At 46.2% G+C, this 22,361-nt stretch overlaps 1 protein-coding gene across 1 annotated transcript; it reads left to right on the top strand.

Moving 5' to 3' along the window:
* CEP250 (centrosomal protein 250) lies at positions 1–22,303 on the top strand. The gene is made up of 24 exons (XM_030187218.1): positions 1–93; positions 348–512; positions 602–646; positions 4,101–4,183; positions 4,538–4,703; positions 5,341–5,447; positions 5,860–6,108; positions 6,247–6,343; positions 6,897–6,989; positions 7,143–7,265; positions 7,343–7,530; positions 7,622–7,804; positions 8,016–8,160; positions 8,487–8,633; positions 8,955–9,185; positions 9,261–9,454; positions 10,243–10,370; positions 10,952–11,121; positions 11,397–11,576; positions 12,078–17,888; positions 17,979–18,137; positions 19,271–19,381; positions 20,546–20,614; positions 20,745–22,303. Exons 1-24 carry the CDS (start codon positions 82–84, stop codon positions 21,063–21,065), a joined length of 9,177 nt encoding a protein of 3,058 aa, XP_030043078.1. The 5' UTR covers positions 1–81; the 3' UTR covers positions 21,066–22,303.
* Positions 22,304–22,361: the final 58 nt, after the last annotated feature.

Below are 22,361 nucleotides of genomic sequence, written 5' to 3'. Positions count from 1 at the left end.
CGCCTGTTACGGGAGGCACTGGTTGACCTCCGGGTACAAAATCGCCCTTTGCTGGAGGAAGAGCTGCCGTTTGTCAGAAACATGGTGGTACAGGTAAAAGCGATAGTATCAATTTTATCTACAATTTTACAGCTCTGTTTTCCTAAGTAATGAGTTTACAAAATGTCACTGGTCCACCAAGGGAAAATGGTAACCCACCTGGGATGACCATACTGACAACAGAGTCTTCACTTCTTTCACTCAGGATTCCCCTCCTGCACCTAAGGATTAGTTTCATAACTTTTTTTCACATCCCTCTCCTTACCCTGGTGAAGTCTTTCCCTACAATCCATTTCCTTCTCTTCCAGCTGGCTGCAGGAGATGCAGCAACAAATCAGCTGCCTCACTGTCATGCAGAGGTTGAGTTGCAGAAGCGGCTGGCACAAAGTGAATCATCTTACCGGAGCCAAGTGCAAGGATTGCGAGAGGCGCAGCAGCGGCAAGCCATGCTAGTAGAACGACTGCAAGCCAAGGTAAGAAGAATAGAGGCAAGAGGAGGAAGGAGAGAGCCTTCTTGTATGCCAAAGATAGAACCTGATAGATCATGTAATTCCTCCTACAGGTTGTGCAGTATCGCAGGCGGTGCCAAGAGCTGGAGCGAACCAAGGTATACCAGTGCATGGAGGAGGGAGGTCACTTTGTCTCCACTCCTAAATGTGGAAGCTAGTTAGCTGGTGAAGAGAGAAACTATCCCAACCATTTGATGCAGTGCTAGCAGGAAATATATCTTTACAAGGCTCTAGTATGTGTGAAAGGGTGGGAAGGACACAAAGTGTGAAGTAATAGGGAGAGAGAAAAAAGAAGGAAAGCAGGTAAGCGAGGAAGCAAGACAAGAAAAGAGGTCAAAGATGGGCAGTAAACCAAAGCCTTCTAGGGATGGAATGGGAGAATGGAAAGTTAAAATGCAGAGAGCTAGGAGAAAGAATGTATACATGTGACTTCATGTCCTAACCAGACCAGTCTAGAACATACGGGTTGTATTCGTGAGCTAGCAGTGGAGACAAACTACCCTAGTATTCAACTGTTGGAGGCGTTAAACGTGGATATTCGGCTGCTGGCGTTGAATATCCAGTTTTTTTTTAAGCCAACTAACTTGATATTCAGAGCTAGCCGTCCATATGTTAGCGCATAAACATAGAGCATCATTGCAAGCAAAGCAGCTGTGTTTGACTAATTTAGAAAACTTGAGGTTCATTTGGTGGTCTCACTGGATGGGGGGTTTGGACCGATAAAGTGTGGCCACTGCAGTAGGCAAAACTGCCTTTGCTGTCCTATTTGCACATTCTCATCTCGGGTGTTCATCAGAGGTGCCTAAGTTTTGCTGTTCTTGGTCAGCATTGCCAGCTTCAGGTGATGTTTTTTTGGTCTGGTGAGAGCTCCTCGGACCTTCTTCAAGTCATGGTGGTAGTGGAAGCTGCCTTATGTAGGCAAGGGATCTTGGTTTGTCCCTGTTTAAAGGATTGGCTCATCAGAGCAAAGATGGAAGAAGAGAGTCCGTCAAGCTATGACTCAAGTGATCCAGCTTTTTCAGTCTCTCTGGGTTGGATTGTCAATTTTGACAAGAACAAGTTGGAGCCAGCACAGTTGATAAGAGTATCTAGAGGCTCGATTCAATACAAGTGTGGAAAAGCTGTTTTTGCCAACTCAGTTCTAAAGTTTAAATCTCAGATTCATGCGATTGTGAATCAGAGAGCTTCTCAAGATTGGGATTACATGCAAATTGCTAAAGGCAACAGCCAGTTTTTGCTGGTAGATTACCTCTCAAAATCTGTCGAAAGGAGCCATCACGGCTTAATGTAAGCCACATTGAGCCTGCAGATAGGTGGGAAAATGTGGGATACAAATGCTACAGATAAAATAAACATATTTGGGTGAACTTCCTCAATAGGCTTATGTGGGACCCAAAAGAATGGAAATTGCCCAACAAAGCCTTCAACATGATCACATACTCATATTTTGCCAATTTGGAACCCGGGAGTACCATCCGGTGGTTGTTGATGGAGCGAAGCAACCACTAGGGGGGAGGGGGGGGGGGTAAGGGTATTGGAAGTCAATGATGGCTTTGTAAGAGAGGGGAAACAGTCATATTTTCTGGCATGACAAATAGGCCGAATGGCGGTGTTTTGGAGATGCTTGAGTTATTCTAAAATTAAAAGTGACAGTACTAAAGCATGAAATGAATCAACACAAAGAAGCCAGATCGCAAAGAAAGAGGAAATGTGAGGGGCAAATGATAACTGGGAATCCAGAGTAACTCCCAAATAACGGAGTAATAGTAGTTCCAGGTTACTAATGAGTTTCAAAAGTCAGACTGTGTTTTTGTGTTTAGTGGGTAGTAAGGATGAGGATTCTAGAAAGCTGACAATTGCAAAATGTCTAAAGAGGAAATCGGTTCAGTTTATTTGGTTTTAGGTCGATAAGCTAATTTCGGTCTCAAAGCTCATTCAAACAGAGACATGGCATGAGTGTCCATGCCTTGAAGCTGCCATTTTGTCCTTGGAGATTTGTGAAGCCATTATTTTGATCTTCTTTACATACATTTACAATTTTTATTTTTTACAGATTGGATGTTGAGGCCAAACAGGACACTGCCTTTGGTACAGCAGTGTTCTGTTGGGCCTGAACAGGCTATCATCATCCCATCCAATGCTATGATTGCTTTGCTACATCTCGTGTTGTGGACTGGTCTGGTTAGGAAGAAAAGGAAAGGAAAATTGGTCTTACCTGCTAATTTTCTTTCCTTGACTGCAGCCAGACAAGTTTAGAGACCCACTCTATAGCTTGAGCTGTATTTTCTTTTCATTGTTTTCTTGTGTTAACATTTTTTTCAATTTTTCTTTGAAGAGAGTCCAGAACCTCTGAAGAGTTTCTAAGTATTTCACTTTTAATTGTGTTAGGATATATACAAAGGAATCAGGAATCAACCACCAAGGTGGAGGAACGTCAAACACTATGAACGGAGAGGAATATTAAGTACATAAGTAATGCCATACTGGGAAAAGACCAAAGGTCCATCGAGCCCAGCATCCTGTCCCCGACAGCGGCCAATCCAGGTCAAGGGCACCTGGCAAGCTAGCCAAACGTACAAACATTTTATACAAGTTATTCCCGAAATTGTGGATTTTTCCCAAGTCCATTTAATAGCGGTCTATGGACTTGTCCTTTAGGAAACCGCCCAACCCCTTTTTAAACTCTTGCCAAGCTAACCGCCTTCACCACGTTCTCCGGCAACGAATTCCAGAGTTTAATTATGCGTTGGGTGAAGAAAAAGTTTCTCCTATTTGTTTTAAATTTACTACACTGTAGTTTCATCACAAGCCCCCTAGTCCTAGTATTTTTGGAAAGCGTCAACAGGAACACTTCCAAAAAACGAAAGGGAGGCAATGAGGCATATTTTCAAAGCACTTTGGGAGGCTAAGTTCCATAGGTTTCTATGGAACTTTGGGAGGCTAAGTGCTTTGAAAATATGCCTCGATACCAAAACACAAAGTTTATTCATAAAAAGACTCGACATGGCACCGTGTTTCGGCAAAAGTGCCTGCCTGAGTAGTGTATTAAAAAAACTGTCTCTAGCAGCGTATTAATGTATGCAAAACCAAATGAGACGGCACAGTCTTGAAAAGACACAGAGCAAACCTTGTGGTGTAAATAGCCAATAAATGGCTTTGTCACAGAACGCAGATACTGTGGAAACAGTGTTGCCATTGTCAAGGTGTGCTATGCGTCTTTTTCAAGACTGCGCATCTCATTTGGGTTTGCATACGTTGATACACTATTAGATAACGTTAGTTTTTTATACGCTACATACGACTCCTGAGGCTGGCACTTTTGCTGAAACACGGTGATGTGTCGAGTCTTTTTATGAATAAACCTTGTGTTTTGATATTCATCGCCATGTATAAAACCTTTTTCTAGCACAGAACTCGCAGCTATTGGGTCTCTGTCTCCATCTGCTGGCTGAAGGACACAACGCATGCGTTCTGGACTGGTCTGGTCGGAGTCAAGGAAAGAATATTTTCAGTAAGACCAAATTTCTCCTTGTGTTCGGTTTCTTTTTGCAGTACCTGCATGAGGAGGAGCCAGAAAAGGGAGTAGGCTACAGCTTAGAGAAAGTACTGATCCGCCTGGAAGAGGAACAACAGAGGTGTGTAGGGGAATATGTCTGACCCTGAAGTATTAACTTTTGGTGCACCTATATAGCAGTTATTAAAAGGTTATACTGAGTGGCGCAGTGTTAAAGGAAATGTCTCTCAGAGTGATCTTTAGTGATAATTTAACCTTCCTTTAGTCAGGGCTTCATGTGTGATTTTCAGTATGTTATGTAACCTTTCTGGACCCAGCGGCCACATTTATGTGCTGTTACACTTGCACACTCAGTTCTCTGGGGCATGAACAACTCAGTCGTGGATTCTGTCTCACTGACAACCCTATTTAAGGGGTAATTACCATGTTATGGTCATTATGACTCTGCCACACTTTTCTTTCCTGCTCCTTTCAGATGTGAGAGCCTGGCAGAAGGGACCATGCTACTGCAGGACCAGCTGGACAGTGCCAACAAGACCATTGAGGCCCTGGGAGGAGACCTCCGCAAGCTGACAGCAGACTGGACTAGAGCTGTGGGGGAGCTAGAAAGGAGGCAGGGAGAGTGGCAGGAGGAAAGAGAGGTGAGAACCTGTCGGGGAGGGACAGAGGGCCAGGAAGTGGGTCTGAGAGAAATGGAGAAGAGTTAAGGGGTAAAAGTACGGGGAAAGGGGGGAGAGAGATACAGTGGAGGAGTGGCCTAGTGGTTAGGGTGGTGGACTTTGGTCCTGGGGAACTGAGGAACTGAGTTCAATTCCCGGCACAGGCAGCTCCTTGTGACTCTGGGCAAGTCACTTAACCCTCCATTGCCCCATGTAAGCCGCATTGAGCCTGCCATGAGTGGGAAAGCGTGGGGTACAAATGTAACTAAAATAAAAAATAAATTTAAGGATGGTAGAAAAGGGTAGGATGCAGGACAAGAGAGACAAGAGTGAGGAGCACACACTGTCTCTGAAGCTCTGCAGGATACTTTTGCCCCTCCCCCCTCTCACAGCACTGTCTGTTTTGCTCGATACCCTGCCCCCCCCCGCAGTACTATGTTTCCCTGTTGCCCCATCATTACCCTTCTCGATAATCCAACGTTACTCCTGCCTGTCAACCTCTGCTTTCTCCCCTTCAGTGGTTTGTATTTTTCCCTGGCCCCCACCTCCTTCACTCTCCATTACATCTCCAGTCTTTAATTCTCTTTCCCATTCTTCTTTCTTTCTCTGGGACTCTCAGCTCTTGGACAACCACCGCCAGGGTGAGCGGTCACGGCTTCTCCACCTCTGGAAGCAGGTCGTAACGCTTCGCCGTCACTTTCTACAGCTGAAGTCTGCCACGGACAGGTGAGGGCCATAACTCTCACCTCCTCCTCCCCCCCCCCCCCCAGTGTATTCTGGGAATTTTGGTGCTGATTCAGGAAAGGAATGGGTGGAAACCAGTGGTGAGGGTGGAGGGAATGCCCCACTTTCAAGGAAATGGATCAATCCTTGGATCATTTGGTAAGTATATTTCCATGGGCTAATGCAGGAATTACAAATCCCAGCATGCACGAGGAGTAAAACCAGGATTCGCTTGGCCTTTCATGGGAATAGCGATGCAGTGTGTGGACATCGATCCACAATTGGACATTTTAAATGATATAAAAAAAACTCAGTTTTCTCCCCAGAAAACCTCTTTTTACATATGCCATCAACTGAGCGGTTCTCTGACTTTTTCGGCCGCTGGAACGATTGCATTTAATTCTCTGTTCCCCAGGGATTTGTCACAGGTTAGGATGGATTGGGCTCGCTCCTCTGGCACCCTGCAGGTCGTTTGCCTTAGCCTGACCTCTGCCACCCTGTGCACGAGGGACCCAATTTCCAGTCAGGTGACCGCAGTGGAAATGCTTAATTCACGGTTGGAGGCGAGGATTGCGGAACTGGAGCAGGAAGTGAGCGAGAGGAAAAGGGAGGTGATGCGGTTGCATGTCAAAGGGGAGCAGGAGAAGACAGAGCTTCGAGAGAGGTAATGGGAATGGGAAGATGATACCTACTGTCTGAGGGTTGTTACACATACTGGCGTGCTAATCCTTTTTCCTGGGATAGTGTGAAAGCAGAGTAGGTGTCTTGGGACCTCACGTCTCCTTTTCTCGCTTTCCCCCAGGGTTGTGGATCTCTCCTCCACACTGACACAGCTGCAGAGGGAGAAGGTGGAGAACGAGGAGGCGATAAGGGTGATGAATGACACCCTGCAAATGCTGGTACGGAGCAGGGAATAGATGAAGAGGGTGTGGAGGGCTTCATAGAGGCGAATGAGGGTGTGATCTAAGCCTGAGCCACATGTATCCGTCGGAAGTGTTGTGGGATGAAATATGAAGAGTGTGTCGGTGGGGGGGGGGGGGGGGGGGGGGAGGGAAATGTATGAGAGATAGGGGCACAGTCTCGGCCTGAGGCCTACATGAGGTTTGTGGGGATGCTGCAGAGGGATGCTGGAAGGAAGTGGGGGGTGCAGAGTGTTTATGGGGGATGAAGACACAGTCTCAGCATGAGGCACATTTGAAATCTCTGCAGAAGAGGGAAAAGGTACTGCAGAAGAAAGCTGGGATGGAGGGTGGGGGAGGAGAGGGTACTGCAGAGGAAAGCTGGGATGGAGGGTATTAGGTTATTAGAGGGGGATATAGGTACACTGTCTCAGCCTGAGGCACATGTGGACTACCTGAGAATAGGGGAGAGGCAGGGTGGAGGGTGAGGGGAATTTGTGGCTGTAGCTGGGTTGATGTTTGCATCCCTCACCCTTGGTGTCCTTTCTTTCAGGAGTCGAGTCGCTCAGAGACAGAGGCCTCGTTAGCCAGGAGCATGGAGGAGGAGACACTGTCATTTCAGCAGGCTCTAAGGGACATTGCCCAGGTAGGATTCAGAAAGCAGAGCGCAGGAAAGTCTGTGCATGTCTCGGGCTGCTTGTGAGTGTACTGCACACGTATGGCAGAGGTGGGTAGTATGTTCTCCAGAAAGACCTGCTAACACAGCTGAGGACTCATCTCTGTTGGTTTTGGTGTTCAGGTGCTGGTGGAGGGGTCAGAAGACAGTGGCATCGAGCTGTCACTGACTGAGCCGTCAGCGGATGTCCATGGATCTCTCATTTTGCTACGGGAAGCGCTGGAGAGAAGGGAAGAGGGAGTCAGAGTAAGTCTTCTTTTCAGAGCTGTCACTGGCAGCATGTTCCCTCTTTAGGTATTTGAGGTTTTTTCGCTGTGTTGCAGGTGCTGCGGGGTCGGGTATCGGAGCAGCAGGAAAGCTTGTCTGCCCTACAGAAGGAGCTTGATGAGAGTCGCTGTCTGAGAGAACATCAGCGTCAGCTCCATACACAATTGGAGGCTCTGGCCCGAGAGCTAGAAGAGGGTAAAGAACGGGAGCAGAGACTCCAGGTCCAGATGGAATCCTTGAGTGGGTCCGTAGCCTTTCCACTTGCTCCCTCAGTCTGCCGTCATTCCTCCTGGCTCTGACCTTACCTCTCATCTGTTTCTCCCTGTCACTCACAGTGAGCACTCTCATCTGGTGCAACAATCGGAGACCCTGCGGCAGCGGCTTGAGGTCTCAGATCAAGAGGTGCAGCGGTTGGGACGTGTGAACACAGACCTGCAACTGCAGGGAGATTCCTTGCTGCAGGAGAAGGAGGATCAGAAACAGGAGAAAGAGGAGGCAGAGCGGGGCAGCCAGCAAGTGTGAGTATAACCCCAAAATGAATTTGAATTGTCAGAACAGAGCTACCTCCCAAAAAACCCAGCTCAGAAATCCTGCAGAGTTCAGTTCAGATATCAGACAATCGGAATACAGCATTAGTTTTCATTGACATCACAGTCCAGCTTTGCTGCTTTCTATAGCCTGATGGGTGACTCTCTCTCTCTCTCGCCCTATCCCATACCGACCTCTCAGTCAGAAGTCCCTGGAGACTCTGGAGATGGAGCACTCCTTGTTGCGGACAGAGCTCAGGTCTGCGCGAGAGGCCTTGCAGAAGTCCCACCTGGAGGGGGAGCTGTTGCGGACGGAGCATCAGGAGATGGAGGCCGCGCTGCGGAAGGTAGGAAAATTCTGACGCTCGGAGCTGAGACTTCACAGGAAGGTCACTGAGCTCTTTGGTACTTGGGCATTTGAAAATAGCGAGTGTTGAGCCAATACTGAGTGTTAAGGTCACTTTTCAAGTGTGACGCAGATCAAATCCTGCTGAGTCACTTTTAACCCTCCATTGCTTCAAGTACAAACTTAGATTCTGAGCCCTCATGAGACGGGTAAATGCCCGCTGTACTGAATATACCTCATCTTGAGGTACTACTGAAAAAAAGGTGCGAGATAAATGAGTTAGTGACAGGTGTAATGGAACATCTTCCTTCCTCCCCCCCTACACAGGTGGAGATGTCGGTGGCTGAGCTGGAGGCGGAAAAGACTAGGCTGAGGTCAGAGGTCGCAGACCTACGAGACGCAGGGTCCAAGCTGGGAACCCTGAGTGAAGCAGTGGTACAGGATAAGGTGGAACTGAGTCGGCAGCTGTGGCAGGTGAGCTGGACCTCATCAGTACAGCATAAGAGACTGGGTTACTTTCTCTAAACTGCTGTAGCTAACGATCTTCTAATGGTCTGCCGAACAAGCTCGACTATCTGCATCTGATCCCTCGGAGGATCACCCATGTGCTGGGGGTGGGGGGTATGAATATGAGAGTCTCTGCGATGAGACAGCCTCTGGAAGACTGGCAGTGCCCTCGGAGCGTCTTTCTGCCCAGTTCCTTTCTAAACTTGCATGCTGAAGCCCACCCTATCTGTGAGTGACTGTGTGTTCCAAGTACCAGGTCAGTGATTACTTCCCCACTTCTCACTTCAGCTGGAGCAGGAGAACGAGTCGCTGTCTTTGCGGGTAGGAGAGGCAGACCGTGCCAGGTCTTCCATCCACGAGGCGCTGATTGTGTCTCAGACACAAAAGGAGCAGCTGCTATCGGAGAAGGACCGCCTGGAGCGGCATCTGAGAGATGTGAATGAGGAGCGACAAGAACTGGAGGCAGAAGTGAAGGACCTGAGACATGAGAGAGAGGAGATTCTAGAGAGGCTGCAGCAGGTAAGAGAGGACGGGAGGGGGTGAGGGGTCATAACAGGTGGCGGGAATGAAAGAGTTTGTTCTCCTGTCCCGTAGATCGTCAGGCAGCAGGGTGGGTACAGCCAAGACCTGGAGCGCTCTCGTCTAGAGGCATCTCGCCACAGTGAGACAGTGGGACAGCTGTCTCGGGATAAGGAAGCACTAGCTCGAGAACGGGCCAGAATGGAGGTACAGCTGGGAGCTGCCGAAAGAGACAGGAGGGGGCTCTCTGAACAGGTGGCAGAACTGAGGTATGAGGGGACCAGGGGGGCACTTTTAACCTGTATACTGCCCTCCCTCCACTGTCTTTTTTTCTCACATTCACATTCACGTGTATCTCCCTTTCCTGCTCGTCTTCTCATCTTCCGAAACTCATTCTTGCTTGACAGGGTATTTCTGTGTGATCACAGTAACCTAAAGTGGTAGTTGCAGAAGAGAATTTGTTCAGGTGCTGGTCCAGATGGTGTCCTGTAGATTTTACTGCTCCAGCTGCTGTTTCTGCTCTTTCCCCAGGATTAGACACAGGTTTTTCTGTTCATTCTTTTGTGGGGAGTCTTTGATGTTCTCTCTCTGCTCTTTTGGAAATGTGCATCTCTTGTCTCTGCATTTTGCACAGTGCAAGAGGAGATACATTTCTGCTTCTAACCTGGGTTCAGGATCCCACAGATGTTGCTGCTCCAGCTGCTGTTTCTCCTCTTTCCTCAGAATTACACACAGTTATTCCTGCTCATTCTTTGTTATTAAAGTCTTTGATTTTCTCTCTCTGGATTTCGCACAGCTCAGGATGAAATGCATTTCTGCTTCTAGATCTGTGTGGAGAGTCTGGATTATTTGGATCTGCAGATTTCTGTTTCTTCTTCCATCTCTCACCCACAAATGTGGGTCTCCTGCAGCCCTTCTCACACACGTCTTCATTTACTTTTTCATCTCGCTGTCTCTTGTAACTGTCTCTTACAAAAGTTGCTTGTCTCTGTAAGCCAATGTGTCTCGCACATTTCTAAAGGTGATGTGGAGATCAGTGTTTGTGTGTGACTTTCAGGTCACTGAAGGAGACCCTGGAGGCCAGTCTGTTTGAGGCTCAAGAGCACATCTCTAGGCTGGAGATTGCGCAAGACCAGCTGGAGGTCAAAGTTCAAACAATCACTCAGGCCAAAGAGACCCTCCGAGGTGAGGGGATTGAGAGGTCGTACCAATGAATTGTATAGGCAGGATGACAGCCTCCTCCCAGTGTGTGACAGAAGAGCAGGTTCTAGGGGCAGCCCAGTCAGGTTTTCAGGATATCCACAGTGAATATTTATGAGAGGGATTTGCCCAGATATTTCTCATAGATACTCGTTGTGGATATCCTAAGAACCTGACTACTACTACTACTTACTACTACTTAACATTTCTAGAGCGCTACTAGGGTTACGCAGCGCTGTACAATTTAACAAAGAGAGACAGTCCCTGCTCAAAGAGCTTACAATCTAATAGACAAGTGAACGGTCGGTCCGATAGGACTAGCTGGGATGCCTCCAGGACCAATTTTAGGCAAGGAGAAGAGCATCCCTTCCACTGGGGGGAGGGGGGGGAGGTTGGAGATGAGAGACATGGAGACAGTGCCCCCTGGGGGTGAGAGGGAGCAAGGGGTACAAGACAAATGTTAACACCCTAGACGTATTCCTCCTGGGTCTCTTGCTGTGGGGAACTGATGAAGCGGGTGGTAATTCTGTGGGTTAATCCTCTGCCTTGGGGGTCTCTTGCGGCAGGAGAGGTGAGCTGCTTGCGGAGTGAGCTAGAGTCTGAGAGAGTGAAAGCAGAAGCAGAGAGAGAAACTCTGTTGCAGCAGCTGTGCCACGCAGAGCAAGATCACCAGCGTACTGCGAGCCAGCTGCGCAGAGAACACGAGGAAGAGGTTGAAGCACTGCTAAAGGAGAAGGTAAGAGAGAGATTAGAGCCCAGTGACTGTACGAGGGAGGCTGAGAAATGCCCTTTCTAGAGCTTTTCCATAGCACGTGCACACATCGAATTTATTTTCAAATTTCAGCACACTGTTTCCTCTGTTTACTTAAGAGAACGGTTCACATTCCTTTCGCACTTTTACCTGCACGGATTTCAAAGGGAATGTCGGTCAGGCCTGAGCCCTTCAATATTATCCAGTGCCTCATCTTTCTAATAAATGTGATTGTTTTCTCCTCCCGACTTCCTCTTTAGGACAGCACGCGTGCGCAGCATGAGACGGCAGTGACCCTGGCCACAGAACGCCTGGCGCAGCGTGAGGCAGAGCTGGTGATTAATTACGAGGAGAGGTTGGAACGGCTACATCAGGAGAGAGTCACTGTGCAGCAGGAGCACCATAAGACCCTGGCCCAGGTGGAGCACAACAAGCAGCAGGTGAAAGAAAAAGCCCCAAATAAAGCCCTGAGCCCACCCCCAAAGAGCATGGGAAGATTTCCAGGCGTTTGTATGCAGGAAGTGTTTATACCTGGAATTCTGGATTCAGGAAACCGGAGATGAATGAGGGACTTGTTAGATTCAGGGTATCAAAATTGGGTTTCATTTCAGAGTGCTGAATTGCTTCCCAGGACTTACTGTCCTGCAAATTCTGGAAAGCAAAACATTTATTTTCTATTTTCTTTTTAATCTACTGGCCTTTTTTCTGTTTTCAGTTTTTTCTTCATCTTTAAGTTTTGGTTTCTTTTGTCATTTTTATCTTTCAAGTTTTTGTTCAACCTTTTTTTCTGCTTTTTATGTTTTCTCTCTCTCTCTTTTTTTTTTTTTTTTAATTGTCCCTTTTATTATTAGGTGATCTCTGGTTTGTTTGTTTGTTTGTTTTTTGGCTCTTAAACATTTGTTTGGTCTTTTTGTTTTATGTTCTGTTTTGGCTTCTCTTAGGAGCTGGCCCTGCTGCAGGACAACCAAGCACTCTTGCAAGATGAGATTCAGCACCTCCGGGAAATATTGCGCGCCTCCGAGGAGAAGGCTGCTGTCACCGAGGGCTGTCTTCACAATCTCGAGCGTGAGGTCCAAGTTGCTCATCACACTGTGGAGATAACAGAGAGTGAAGCACAGGCCCTGCATCTCCGAATTCAGACACTGGAGGCCACAGAAGAAAAGGGGGCAGCACAGAGGGAGGTGCTACAAGGCAATTACTTGCGACTGACAGAGACCGTGGCGGAGAGAGACACTGAAGTAGCAACACTGAGAGAGAAGTTAGATGACAGCATACTGGACCAAGAGACACTAAGGAGTGAGCGAGATACGCTGAAGAGTGAGGTACAGAGACTGTCTCTGTGTCTCATTGAGAAAGATGGGGAGATTACAGCCCTGAGAGAGAATATTAAAGAGAGCAAAGAGGCTAGAGAGACATTGAGAACTGACAGAGAAGCACTCTCTCTACATGTTCTAGCAAGAAATGGAGAAATCAAGGTTCTGCAGGAGAGAATACAGGAGATTGAGAAGGAAAGGCAGACACTCAAGAAGGACACACAGACACTGTCTCTGTGTATCACACAGAGGGATGTTGAGATTACAATCCTAGAACAAGGCATACAAAAGAGCGAGAAAGAAAGAAGTATACTGAGAAGTGAAACTGAGAGACAGGCTCTACGTGTTCTGGAGAGAGATGAAGAAATTGAGGCCTTGCAAAAAAGAATTCAGGAGAATGAGAAGGGTATAGAGAGACTGTCTCTACACATCATGGAGAAAGAGAGAGAGATTACAGCCCTGCAACAGAGGATACAAGAGGGTGAGGAGGGGAGAGACAGACTGAGAACTGATAAAGAGAGGCTGTCTCTAGATGTCATAGAGAGAAATAGAGAGATTACAGTTCTGCAAGAGAGGATCCGAGAGATTGAGGAGGAGAGAGACACACAGAGAACTGATAAAGAGAGGCGGTCTCTAGATATCATAGAGAGAAATAGAGAGATTACACTCCTGCAAGAGAGGATCCGAGAGATTGAGGAAGAGAGAGACACACTGAGAACTGATAAAGAAAGACTGTCTCTAGATGTCATAGAGAGAAATAGAGAGATTACAGCCCTGCAAGAGAGGATACAAGAGATTGAGGAGGAGAGAGACACACAGAGAACTCATAAAGAGAGGCGGTCTCTAGATATCATAGAGAGAAATAGAGAGATTACAGCCCTGCAAGAGAGGATACGAGAGATTGAGGAGGAGAGAGACACACAGAGAACTGATAAAGAGAGGCGGTCTCTAGATATCATAGAGAGAAATAGAGAGATTACAGCCCTGCAAGAGAGGATCCGAGAGATTGAGGAAGAGAGAGACACACAGAGAACTGATAAAGAGAGGCTGTCTCTAGATGTCATAGAGAGAAATAGAGAGATTACACTCCTGCAAGAGAGGATCCGAGAGATTGAGGAAGAGAGAGACACACAGAGAACTGATAAAGAGAGGTGGTCTCTAGATGTCATAGAGAGAAATAGAGAGATTACAGTTCTGCAAGAGAGGATCCGAGAGATTGAGGAGGAGAGAGACACACTGAGAACTGATAAAGAGAGGCTGTCTCTAGATGTCATAGAGAGAATTAGAGAGATTACAGTTCTGCAAGAGAGGATCCGAGAGATTGAGGAGGAGAGAGACACACAGAGAACTGATAAAGAGATGGTGTCTCTAGATGTCATAGAGAGAAATAGAGAGATCACAGCCCTGCAAGAGAGGATCCGAGAGATTGTGGAGGAGAGAGAGACACAGAGAACTGATAAAGAGATGGTGTCTCTAGATGTCATAGAGAGAAATAGAGAGATTACACTCCTGCAAGAGAGGATACGAGAGATTGAGGAGGAGAGAGACACACAGAGAACTGATAAAGAGAGGTGGTCTCTAGATGTCATAGAGAGAAATAGAGAGATTACAGTTCTGCAAGAGAGGATCCGAGAGATTGAGGAGGAGAGAGACACCCTGAGAACTGATAAAGAGATGGTGTCTCTAGATGTCATAGAGAGAAATAGAGAGATTACACTCCTGCAAGAGAGGATACGAGAGATTGAGGAGGAGAGAGACACACAGAGAACTGATAAAGAGAGGTGGTCTCTAGATGTCATGAAGAAAAGTGGAGAAATTGAAGTCCTACAGGACTGGAAACGAGACCACGAGAAGGAATGTAACACACTGACAAGTGAAATAGAAAGGCTATCTGTGTGTTTTATGGAGAGAGACAGACAGGTCGTAGCCCTACAGGAGAAGATGCAAGAGAATGAGGAGGAAAGAGACATGCTGAGGTGTAAAATAGAAGAACTGTCTGTATGTATCATAGAGAAAAACCGGGAGGTCACGGTCCTTCAAGAGAGCGAAAAGGAGAGAGAGAGACTGAAGAGTAAGCTAGAGAAATTGTCACTACATTTGACTGAAAGAGACAGAGAGGTCAAGGTTCTGCAAGAGAAGATACTAGAGAGTAAAGAGGAGAGAGATAATCTGAAAAGTGAGAGGGAAAGACTCTCTCTGTGTATGAAGGAGAGAGAGATGGGAACGTTACAAGAAAGGATAAGAGAGAGTGAAGATAGAGAAACGCTGAGGAGGGAGCTTGAAAGACTGTCTCTAGATAAGACTGAGAAAGAGATGGAGGTCAAGACCCTGCGAGAGATGATACAAGAGAGTGATGAGGAGAGAGCCTCATTGAGAAATAAGGAGAAGAGCATGTCTCTTCATTTGACAGAGAAGGACAGAGAAATTGAAATCCTGAACAAAAGGGTAAAAGAGAGCGAGATGGAGAGAGAGATACTGAGGACTGAGACACTGTCTATATCCATGACAGAAAGAGAGATGTTAGAAAGTAAAATAGTGAAGCTACCTTTACCTATGATAGAGAGAGAGATGCTGAGCAGTGACAGAGAGAGATTCTGTCTGAGCATTAGAAAGAGCGATGAGACAGATTGGCAGAGAACCGAAGCACAGCACCTATGTCCTACCATTGTAGCGAAGAACAGTGAAGCTGCATCTATGAGACTGCAGATCCAGGTGCTACCAGAACCTTGCCAGTCGGAAACATCACAGAATTCGGAGCAAATTGGAGAATTTCAGGTGATGATGAAAGAGGACGAGTCAGGGGTGAAGGATGTGGAACACTGGAAGACAATGCTACGGGAGAAGCAGAGAGAGGCAGAAGCTCAGCGCCAGCAGATCAGTGTACTTCGGGAGTATGAAGGACAGCAGGAAACACAGCTGCAGCTCCTCCAGGGCAGGGTGCAGGACCTAACCCAAATGTTACTCCAGAGGGATTGTGAGCTTGAATCACAGCAACGGCAGCTCCAGGAACATGAGGAAGAAGAAGAGGCCAGAGAGCTCGCTCTCCATGAGGACCTGGCACGGGTTAAGTCTGCTCTTCAGGAGCGGTCACGTGAGGTGGAGTCCCTCAGGGAGTGGGAGGAAAAAGAGAAGGCACGAATGAGCTTGCTGCAGGCTGCACTAGAACGTTCTGAGACGGCTGTTCGTCAACGGGACAACGAGATTGCATCCCAACAAGATCAGCTCAGTGAACTTCGAGAGCAGGAGTGTGATGCAGAGGCAAAGATAAAATTGCTGCAGGAGAGCTTGGGGCACCTCAAGGTATCGCTGAAGGACAGGCAGCAGGACCTAGAGTTACTTAGGCAGCAGGTCGAAGAGCAGGAGGAAGAGGAGGTGAAGCAGACAAAGATCTTGCGGCAGAACTTAGAGCATGCCAAAGCTATGCTGAGAGAGCGGGATGGAGAAATTGAAGCATTGCGTGATGAGATCCGAGAACAGGATGAAGAGGAGGCAGCGCAGGCAGAAGCTGTAAGCCATGTCAAGGCCACTTTACGGGAAAGAGAAGAAGAAGTGGAATCTCTTAAAGGTCAATGTGAAGGACTGCATCAGGTGATGAGGGAGAGAGAAGAGGAGCTGCGAGTTCAAGAGGAAAAGCTGAGGGCTTTGCAGCAGTGGGAGGAAGACACACAAGCAGCCCTTAGGTTATACCGGGACCGTCTTGTGCAGCTGGAGGAGGTTGCTGCAAGAGAGGGAGAAAGTGAAAACACAACTCTGAGGATGAGGCTTGCCCAACTCCAGGATCAAGAGGAAGAGGAAGCAGCCAAGACTAGGGCAACACTGGAGATCCTGGAGCATCTCCGGCGAGTGCTAAGTGAAAAAGAACAGGAGATAAAAAGCCAAAAGGAGAAAGTCAGGCAAGTTGAGGAGGCTATGAAGGAGAAGGAGATGGAAATAAAGACCCTGAGGGAAAGAGGCCGAACAGTCCAGAAAGAAAAAGAAGAGAAGGAAACATTGCTGGGGAACCTCAGCCAACTACAGCACATGTTAACCAGAAAGAATGACGAGGTGAAAGCTCAAAAGGAGAAGATTCAAAACCTTGAAGAAGCTGCGAGGGGCAGAGAACAGGAAATGCAGATTTTGAACCAGCGGGTTCAAGAACTTCAGGAACAAGAGAATAAGGAACATCATGGCCTACAAGAGAACCTGAACCAATTACAAGGGTTGCTGATCAGAAGAGATATGGAGATGAAAAATCAGATAGAAAAGGTCAACCACTTAAAAGAAGTTCTAGAGGAATCAAATAAAGAGATGGAGGCCCTGAGAGGAAGAATCAAAGTGCTTCAAACACAGGGGGAAGAGGCAAATCTCCAACTGACACTGAGCAGAAAGGATAAAGAACTGAAAGATCAGAGGGAGAAAGTTTGGCATCTTGAGACTTCTTTGAGGGAGCAAGAGTTGGAATCGGAAGCCCTAAATGAGCAAGTCAGAACGTATGAGACTTCTTTGAGGGAGAGAAAGATGGAAATAGACATTAGGAGGGAGAAGGTCAGAAGACTTTGCATGCAAGAAGAAGATGAAAAGGATAGTTTGGGGGACCTGAATTATGTCCAGCAGAAATTGACCAGGCAGGAAGAGGAGTTGAAAGGTCAGTGGGAGAAGATCAGTTATCTTGAGACTTCTCTGAGGTCAAGAGCAATGGAAGCAGAAAGCCTGATGGAGAAACTCCAAGGGTATGAGACCTCTCTGATAGAAGTGAAGAACCTGAGGGAGAAGCTTCAAGGATATGAGACTTTTCAGAGGGAGAGAGAGATGAAAATGGAGAGCCTGAGGGAAAAGCTCCAAGAATGCAGGGCCTCTTTAACAAACAGAGACATGGAAGTGGAGATCCTGAGGGAACAGACCAGAAGACTTCAACTGCAAGAAGATGCTGGGAAAGAAAGGTTGATGGAGAATCATAGTCTTGTCCAGTGGACACTGTCCAGGAAGGAGGAAGAGCTGAAAGATCAGTGGAAAAAGGTCAGGCACCTCGAGATCTCTCTCAAAGAGAAAGAGATGGAAGTAAAGACCCTAAGAGAAAGAGAGGTGGAAGCAGAAACCCTGAGAGAGAAGATAAGAGGACTCCAGGTGCAAGAAGAAGAGGAGAAGGCTCTCAGACTATCACTGGAACATCTCCATCTGAATCTCCAGCAGAAAGACCAGCAATTGGCCGTGAGCAGAGAGAGAATCCGACAGCTTGAGGAAGAGGAAAGTGTGCAGATAAGGGCCGTGCAGTGTGACCTGGAATGTGTGACCTCTGCCCTTCAGCAAACTGAGAGTGCAGAAATTAAGTGGAAGGACAAAGTACAAGCATTGACAACTGCCCTGCTGGCGAGTGAGGCTGAGACAAAAGCACTGAGAGAGAACATGGAGGTCTGGAAGAGCAAGATGTCTGAGAGAGATCATGACTATCGGCTTCACCAGGTCGGTAGTTGACTTCTTTCTTCCTTCTCAACATTCTAAAATAAATGTCAGCTAGATAACTGTGTAATTGTTTTTGCTCTTTTTCCATAGAATGCTAATGACAATGGGGAGGGAACTCGGGAGCAAACAGAAGATCATGGAGTTCTGCAGGAACGTCTAAACCGTCTCCAGCGGGCAGTAGCAGAACTGGAACATGACAAACATGGCCTGGAGAACCTCAACTTACAACTGAAGACAACCTTGGAGAGGGTGAGGGTTTACGTTGTCTATCTCCTGACTGCATTCTGCCTGCAGTATCCGAAAGTCAGAAAAAAGGCCATGACTGGTCCTCTGGGTCCTACTTTAGTATTTAAATACAATCAAACTGAACAACTGCAGTGATCTAGAGCAGAAACAGTAACCTAATACCAAAGAAAAACGCTCTAGTAAAATTAACCAATAGGTGCTAATTTGTTGAAAAATGGAGAAAAGCCCTCAGAAACCGTAGGCTAAATTGCCACTGGGTTTAGAGCGTGGTTAGAGCTTATATTGACTTATAACACACGCTACAGTTTAATCACTGGGCAGAAAAACTCCATTTGAAAAACAAGGCTCATAAAATTTTTTCGCCCCAAATTATTCTGTGTGAACACACAAGAAAATGTGTGAACACAAAAGAAATTTTCTTTCAATATATATTTTTTACAAATGTTTTTTCAAATGTTTTTATCAAAGTGTTAACGCATCAGCATATCAAAAAAAGAAGAACACTTAGCTTTGTAGTGTGTTAAGACCGGGCACTCATCACTATCTGTTCTACGGGAACCCGTTTCGCCTAGAAACGTGGCTTCTTCAGGAACAGAGTGCTATTGACATATGCTGACAATTTTTAGCCAGACGTCTACAATACTTCAAGGCGTGATGAGTGCCCGGTCTTAACACACTACAAAGCTAAGTGTTCTTCTTTTTTTGATATGCTGATGCGTTAACACTTTGATAAAAACATTTTGAAAAAACATTTGTAAAAAAATATATATTGAAAGAAAATTTCTTTTGTGTTCACACATTTTCTTGTGTGTTCACACAGAATAATTTGGGGCGAAAAAATTTTATGAGCCTTGTTTTTCAAATGGAGTTTTTCTGCCCAGTGATTAAACTGTAGCGTGTGTTATAAGTCAATATAAGCTCTAACCACGCTCTAAACCCAGTGGCAATTTAGCCTACGGTTTCTGAGGGCTTTTCTCCATTTTTCAACAAATTAGCACCTATTGGTTAATCCTACTTTAGTATTCACAGGTCATAGCTGTGGCTTGGCAGGGTCTCAAAAGTCCTACTGGCTACACCCTGTCCCTAGTGTTCGAAAACGCCAAACTGAGACTGAAAAATTCTCTCTCTCTTTCCAGGTGGAGAAAGATAGGAGGAAGTGGAAGAAGGATTACAGGCACATGCTTGTGGAAAGACTTCATTTCTCAGGACTTAAATCTGACGACTTTGGCCATCCATCGATGGGAAAGGTTTGACTATTCTGTTGTTTTTAGGGCAGGGAGGGCAGAAAGCTTTAACACACATTTGAAGTGCTGCTGTTCTTATTACAATCCCGTCTGACAAGGTTCCTGACCTGTTGTAGCCCATTGCTTTCCTTGGGTATTTAACTCTCATCGTTAGCCAACAGTACCGACTTTTTTTTCATCAACAGTCCTTTGTTTCTCTAAGTATCTATCAAACCTGTGCTCAGGTCATGAATGTCTTTAAATCAATGTGGCTTTAGCAGAGGGCTGGGAGAACCTCTGTGATCCTGGTCGATATTTAGAAATTTTAACTTCTGAACCAAAGTGTGATACATTTTTTTATTATCTTATGATACATTTAAGAAGGGGCTAAAGATGTTACTGTTTTATTAATACATGGTAAGGAAATAGTGTGTGTTTATTCTGTTATACTCTTTTTGAAAACGTTACATCCTAGACACTTTGTGATCTAGTGTCTTTCTGTAATCCGCTTTGAGCTATGCAAATGGAATTAGCGGAATATAAGAAAAATAACTAACTGTACGTATACGTAGGCACACAAAGAAAAAAAGAAGGCAACCTACCCTACTGTAGTCCACCAGAAAAAAAACACACGAAAAGTAGGGTAGTGCAAAATAACATCTCAAAGTAAGGAATCCACAAAGGGCAGCCTTGACTGCTGTTCAATAAACATTGCCCTCTGTGGATTCCTTATTTTGAGATTTGATTTTAAAGGTCTATTACACTACTCTACTTTTGGTGGTTTTTTTACATGTATGGCCAGATATTGTGAACATTTCCAGTAGACACAAAATGGGAAAACCCCTTTGGTATCTGGTGCATAAATTCTTCAATCCTGATGCTCTCTTATTTGTGACTTGAGTAAATCTATGAAAAATTCAGATTTCACAGCCAGAACCAGGTCAGAGAGGAGATCCTGGAGCCAGGTCTTCAGTTTATATGTCGATTTGTGACCCGAGATCGCTGGATTCCAATTATCTCCTGATCACGCTGGCCCCTGCCCCAGGCTGCATATAATCTCTTGTTTCCATAAAAAGTCTCTCCCCTTTCTGTGACAAAGAATATTCTCTTAATAGGTCCTCACAATTGGTAAGTTTCCTGGAATAATACTAAAAAAAAAATATATATATGGTTTCCATTTTTCCCCAGCTGATCGCAGGAGATCAAGTGAAGGATCTAGAAGAATCGTGGCAGAGTTTGCCAGAGCTACTGAAAGAGGTAAGGAACTTGGGGCAGGAGTGTCCGGTGATGGGGGCAGTACCGCAAGGAAGCGAGCACTGCCTGCCGCGGACAGAGGTTTTCTTTGCTTACTTTCGTTGACCTTTGCCCTTTTTGCCTCCTTTGCCAGGTCTCCTTTCTACGGACTCAGTTGTTATTGGAGCGCCGTCAGAAGAGCGATTACATTGAGCGCTGCACCAAGAACAGCAATGAGTTCTCTGACCTCCACCGTGACCTCTCGCAATCGTTGGCCACTGTGAGCCGCTACCCTGAGCCTGCAGTCCTGGAACTGGAGACGCTGCGTCTGGACGAGTCGCTAAACCAGAGCCTGGTGTCATCCAGTATCGGTCCACATCTTCCCGAAGACTTTCTGATGAGCTCCACGCCACGCCATGGGGAGTCGAAGCAAAAACCAGAAAGCAAAGTGGGAGGAGAGGAGCCTGTACCTTGAGTGTCGTCCTCTGGGGTGTTAGAATTGGAGAATGTGAGGTCTGTTCAGGTTGCATACGCTCTGCAGCCCTTGTATACAGAATCCCACAATTGCCGGCCAGTAAGTTCAGCATTCCCCGGGGCTGTTTAAATATCCCGCCTGCCAGGAGAGGGGATCCTCTGACTTTGCGCTTGGGCCTGGCAGATCTTCCACCACTGAACGGAAGGAGATGTTGTTCTAGGTGGGGGGAGATCTTTATTTTCTGTCCTCTAGTTGAGGATCCCTCACACCCAATGTGAAGGCATTTGAGCTTTTATTTTAATTACTGAAACGTGGGCCAATTAGTTTGTATTACAAATGTACCTCTACACAGGATCTGGTGTGGATCTATATGGAGGATGTGTAGGATTAGTCACTGGTCAGCTGGTACTGCTCAGAGATTCAAAACTCAGGGAGAACTCGGTCGTAGGATAGAGTTGGCTGCAGGTTTTGTCAGCTTTGCCTTAACCTGATTTTACAGAATTACAGTGAAAGAAGTGATGCCGTTATAGCTAAAAGAGGCTTTTGGATCAAGTCCTGCCGTGGGCTACTATGAAGACAGCCGCTTTGCATTCGTGTGTTAAACGGAGACATCAAGCTGTATAGCCAGCGTGTGGTGTTGTTTTCCGTCTCCAGCTTCTGTAACAAGGTGACAATCAGCTTTGTGTGCAATGGCTTCACGTCCTGTGTGACGTTCGTTTTATAAAGCAAGGAATCGGTAGTTTTGCTGACAGTGACATGACTCCCTGCCTTAGGATTCCATTCCAAGCGAACTGGGGAGAAGAAAGATCAGCTCAAGAGCGAGTGACTAGGGGGACACTTTGCCAACTTCCTTCAATTTTCTACCCATTCTGCCACATGTAGCCATAACAGAATTGTTGCACATTTTTAATGGAAGAAAAGCAGCTGAGGTTGTGCTAAAATATTTCAGAGGAGGGTCCTAAACAGAAGGAAGGGATAATCCTGATACTATGAAGGAACATTGCTCTGTCTTTGAAGTCTGTTTTTCTCCAGCCCTAATCTAAAAACTGCCAGAAGCCCAGCAAGGATCGATGTAAGGGAAGTCTGGCTTCCTCTCTCAGCCCCACCTCAACATTCACTATATCCCTCCTTATTTTTAATATAGACCATTTCAGTAATTGTATATATATATACACACATTTTATATATTATACATATATATTTTTCGTTGATTCTGTAATAAACTCATTACAAACTGTCATATTGTAGCTTGATTTACACAGGAAATGTGTCTTCCCCTCCCCGGTCTCTCCATCA

The sequence above is a fragment of the Microcaecilia unicolor genome, chromosome 14 (genome assembly GCF_901765095.1).
Source record: "Microcaecilia unicolor chromosome 14, aMicUni1.1, whole genome shotgun sequence".
NCBI classification, from domain to species: Eukaryota; Metazoa; Chordata; class Amphibia; order Gymnophiona; family Siphonopidae; genus Microcaecilia; species Microcaecilia unicolor.
This window is presented reverse-complemented; position numbering and strand designations above follow the sequence as displayed.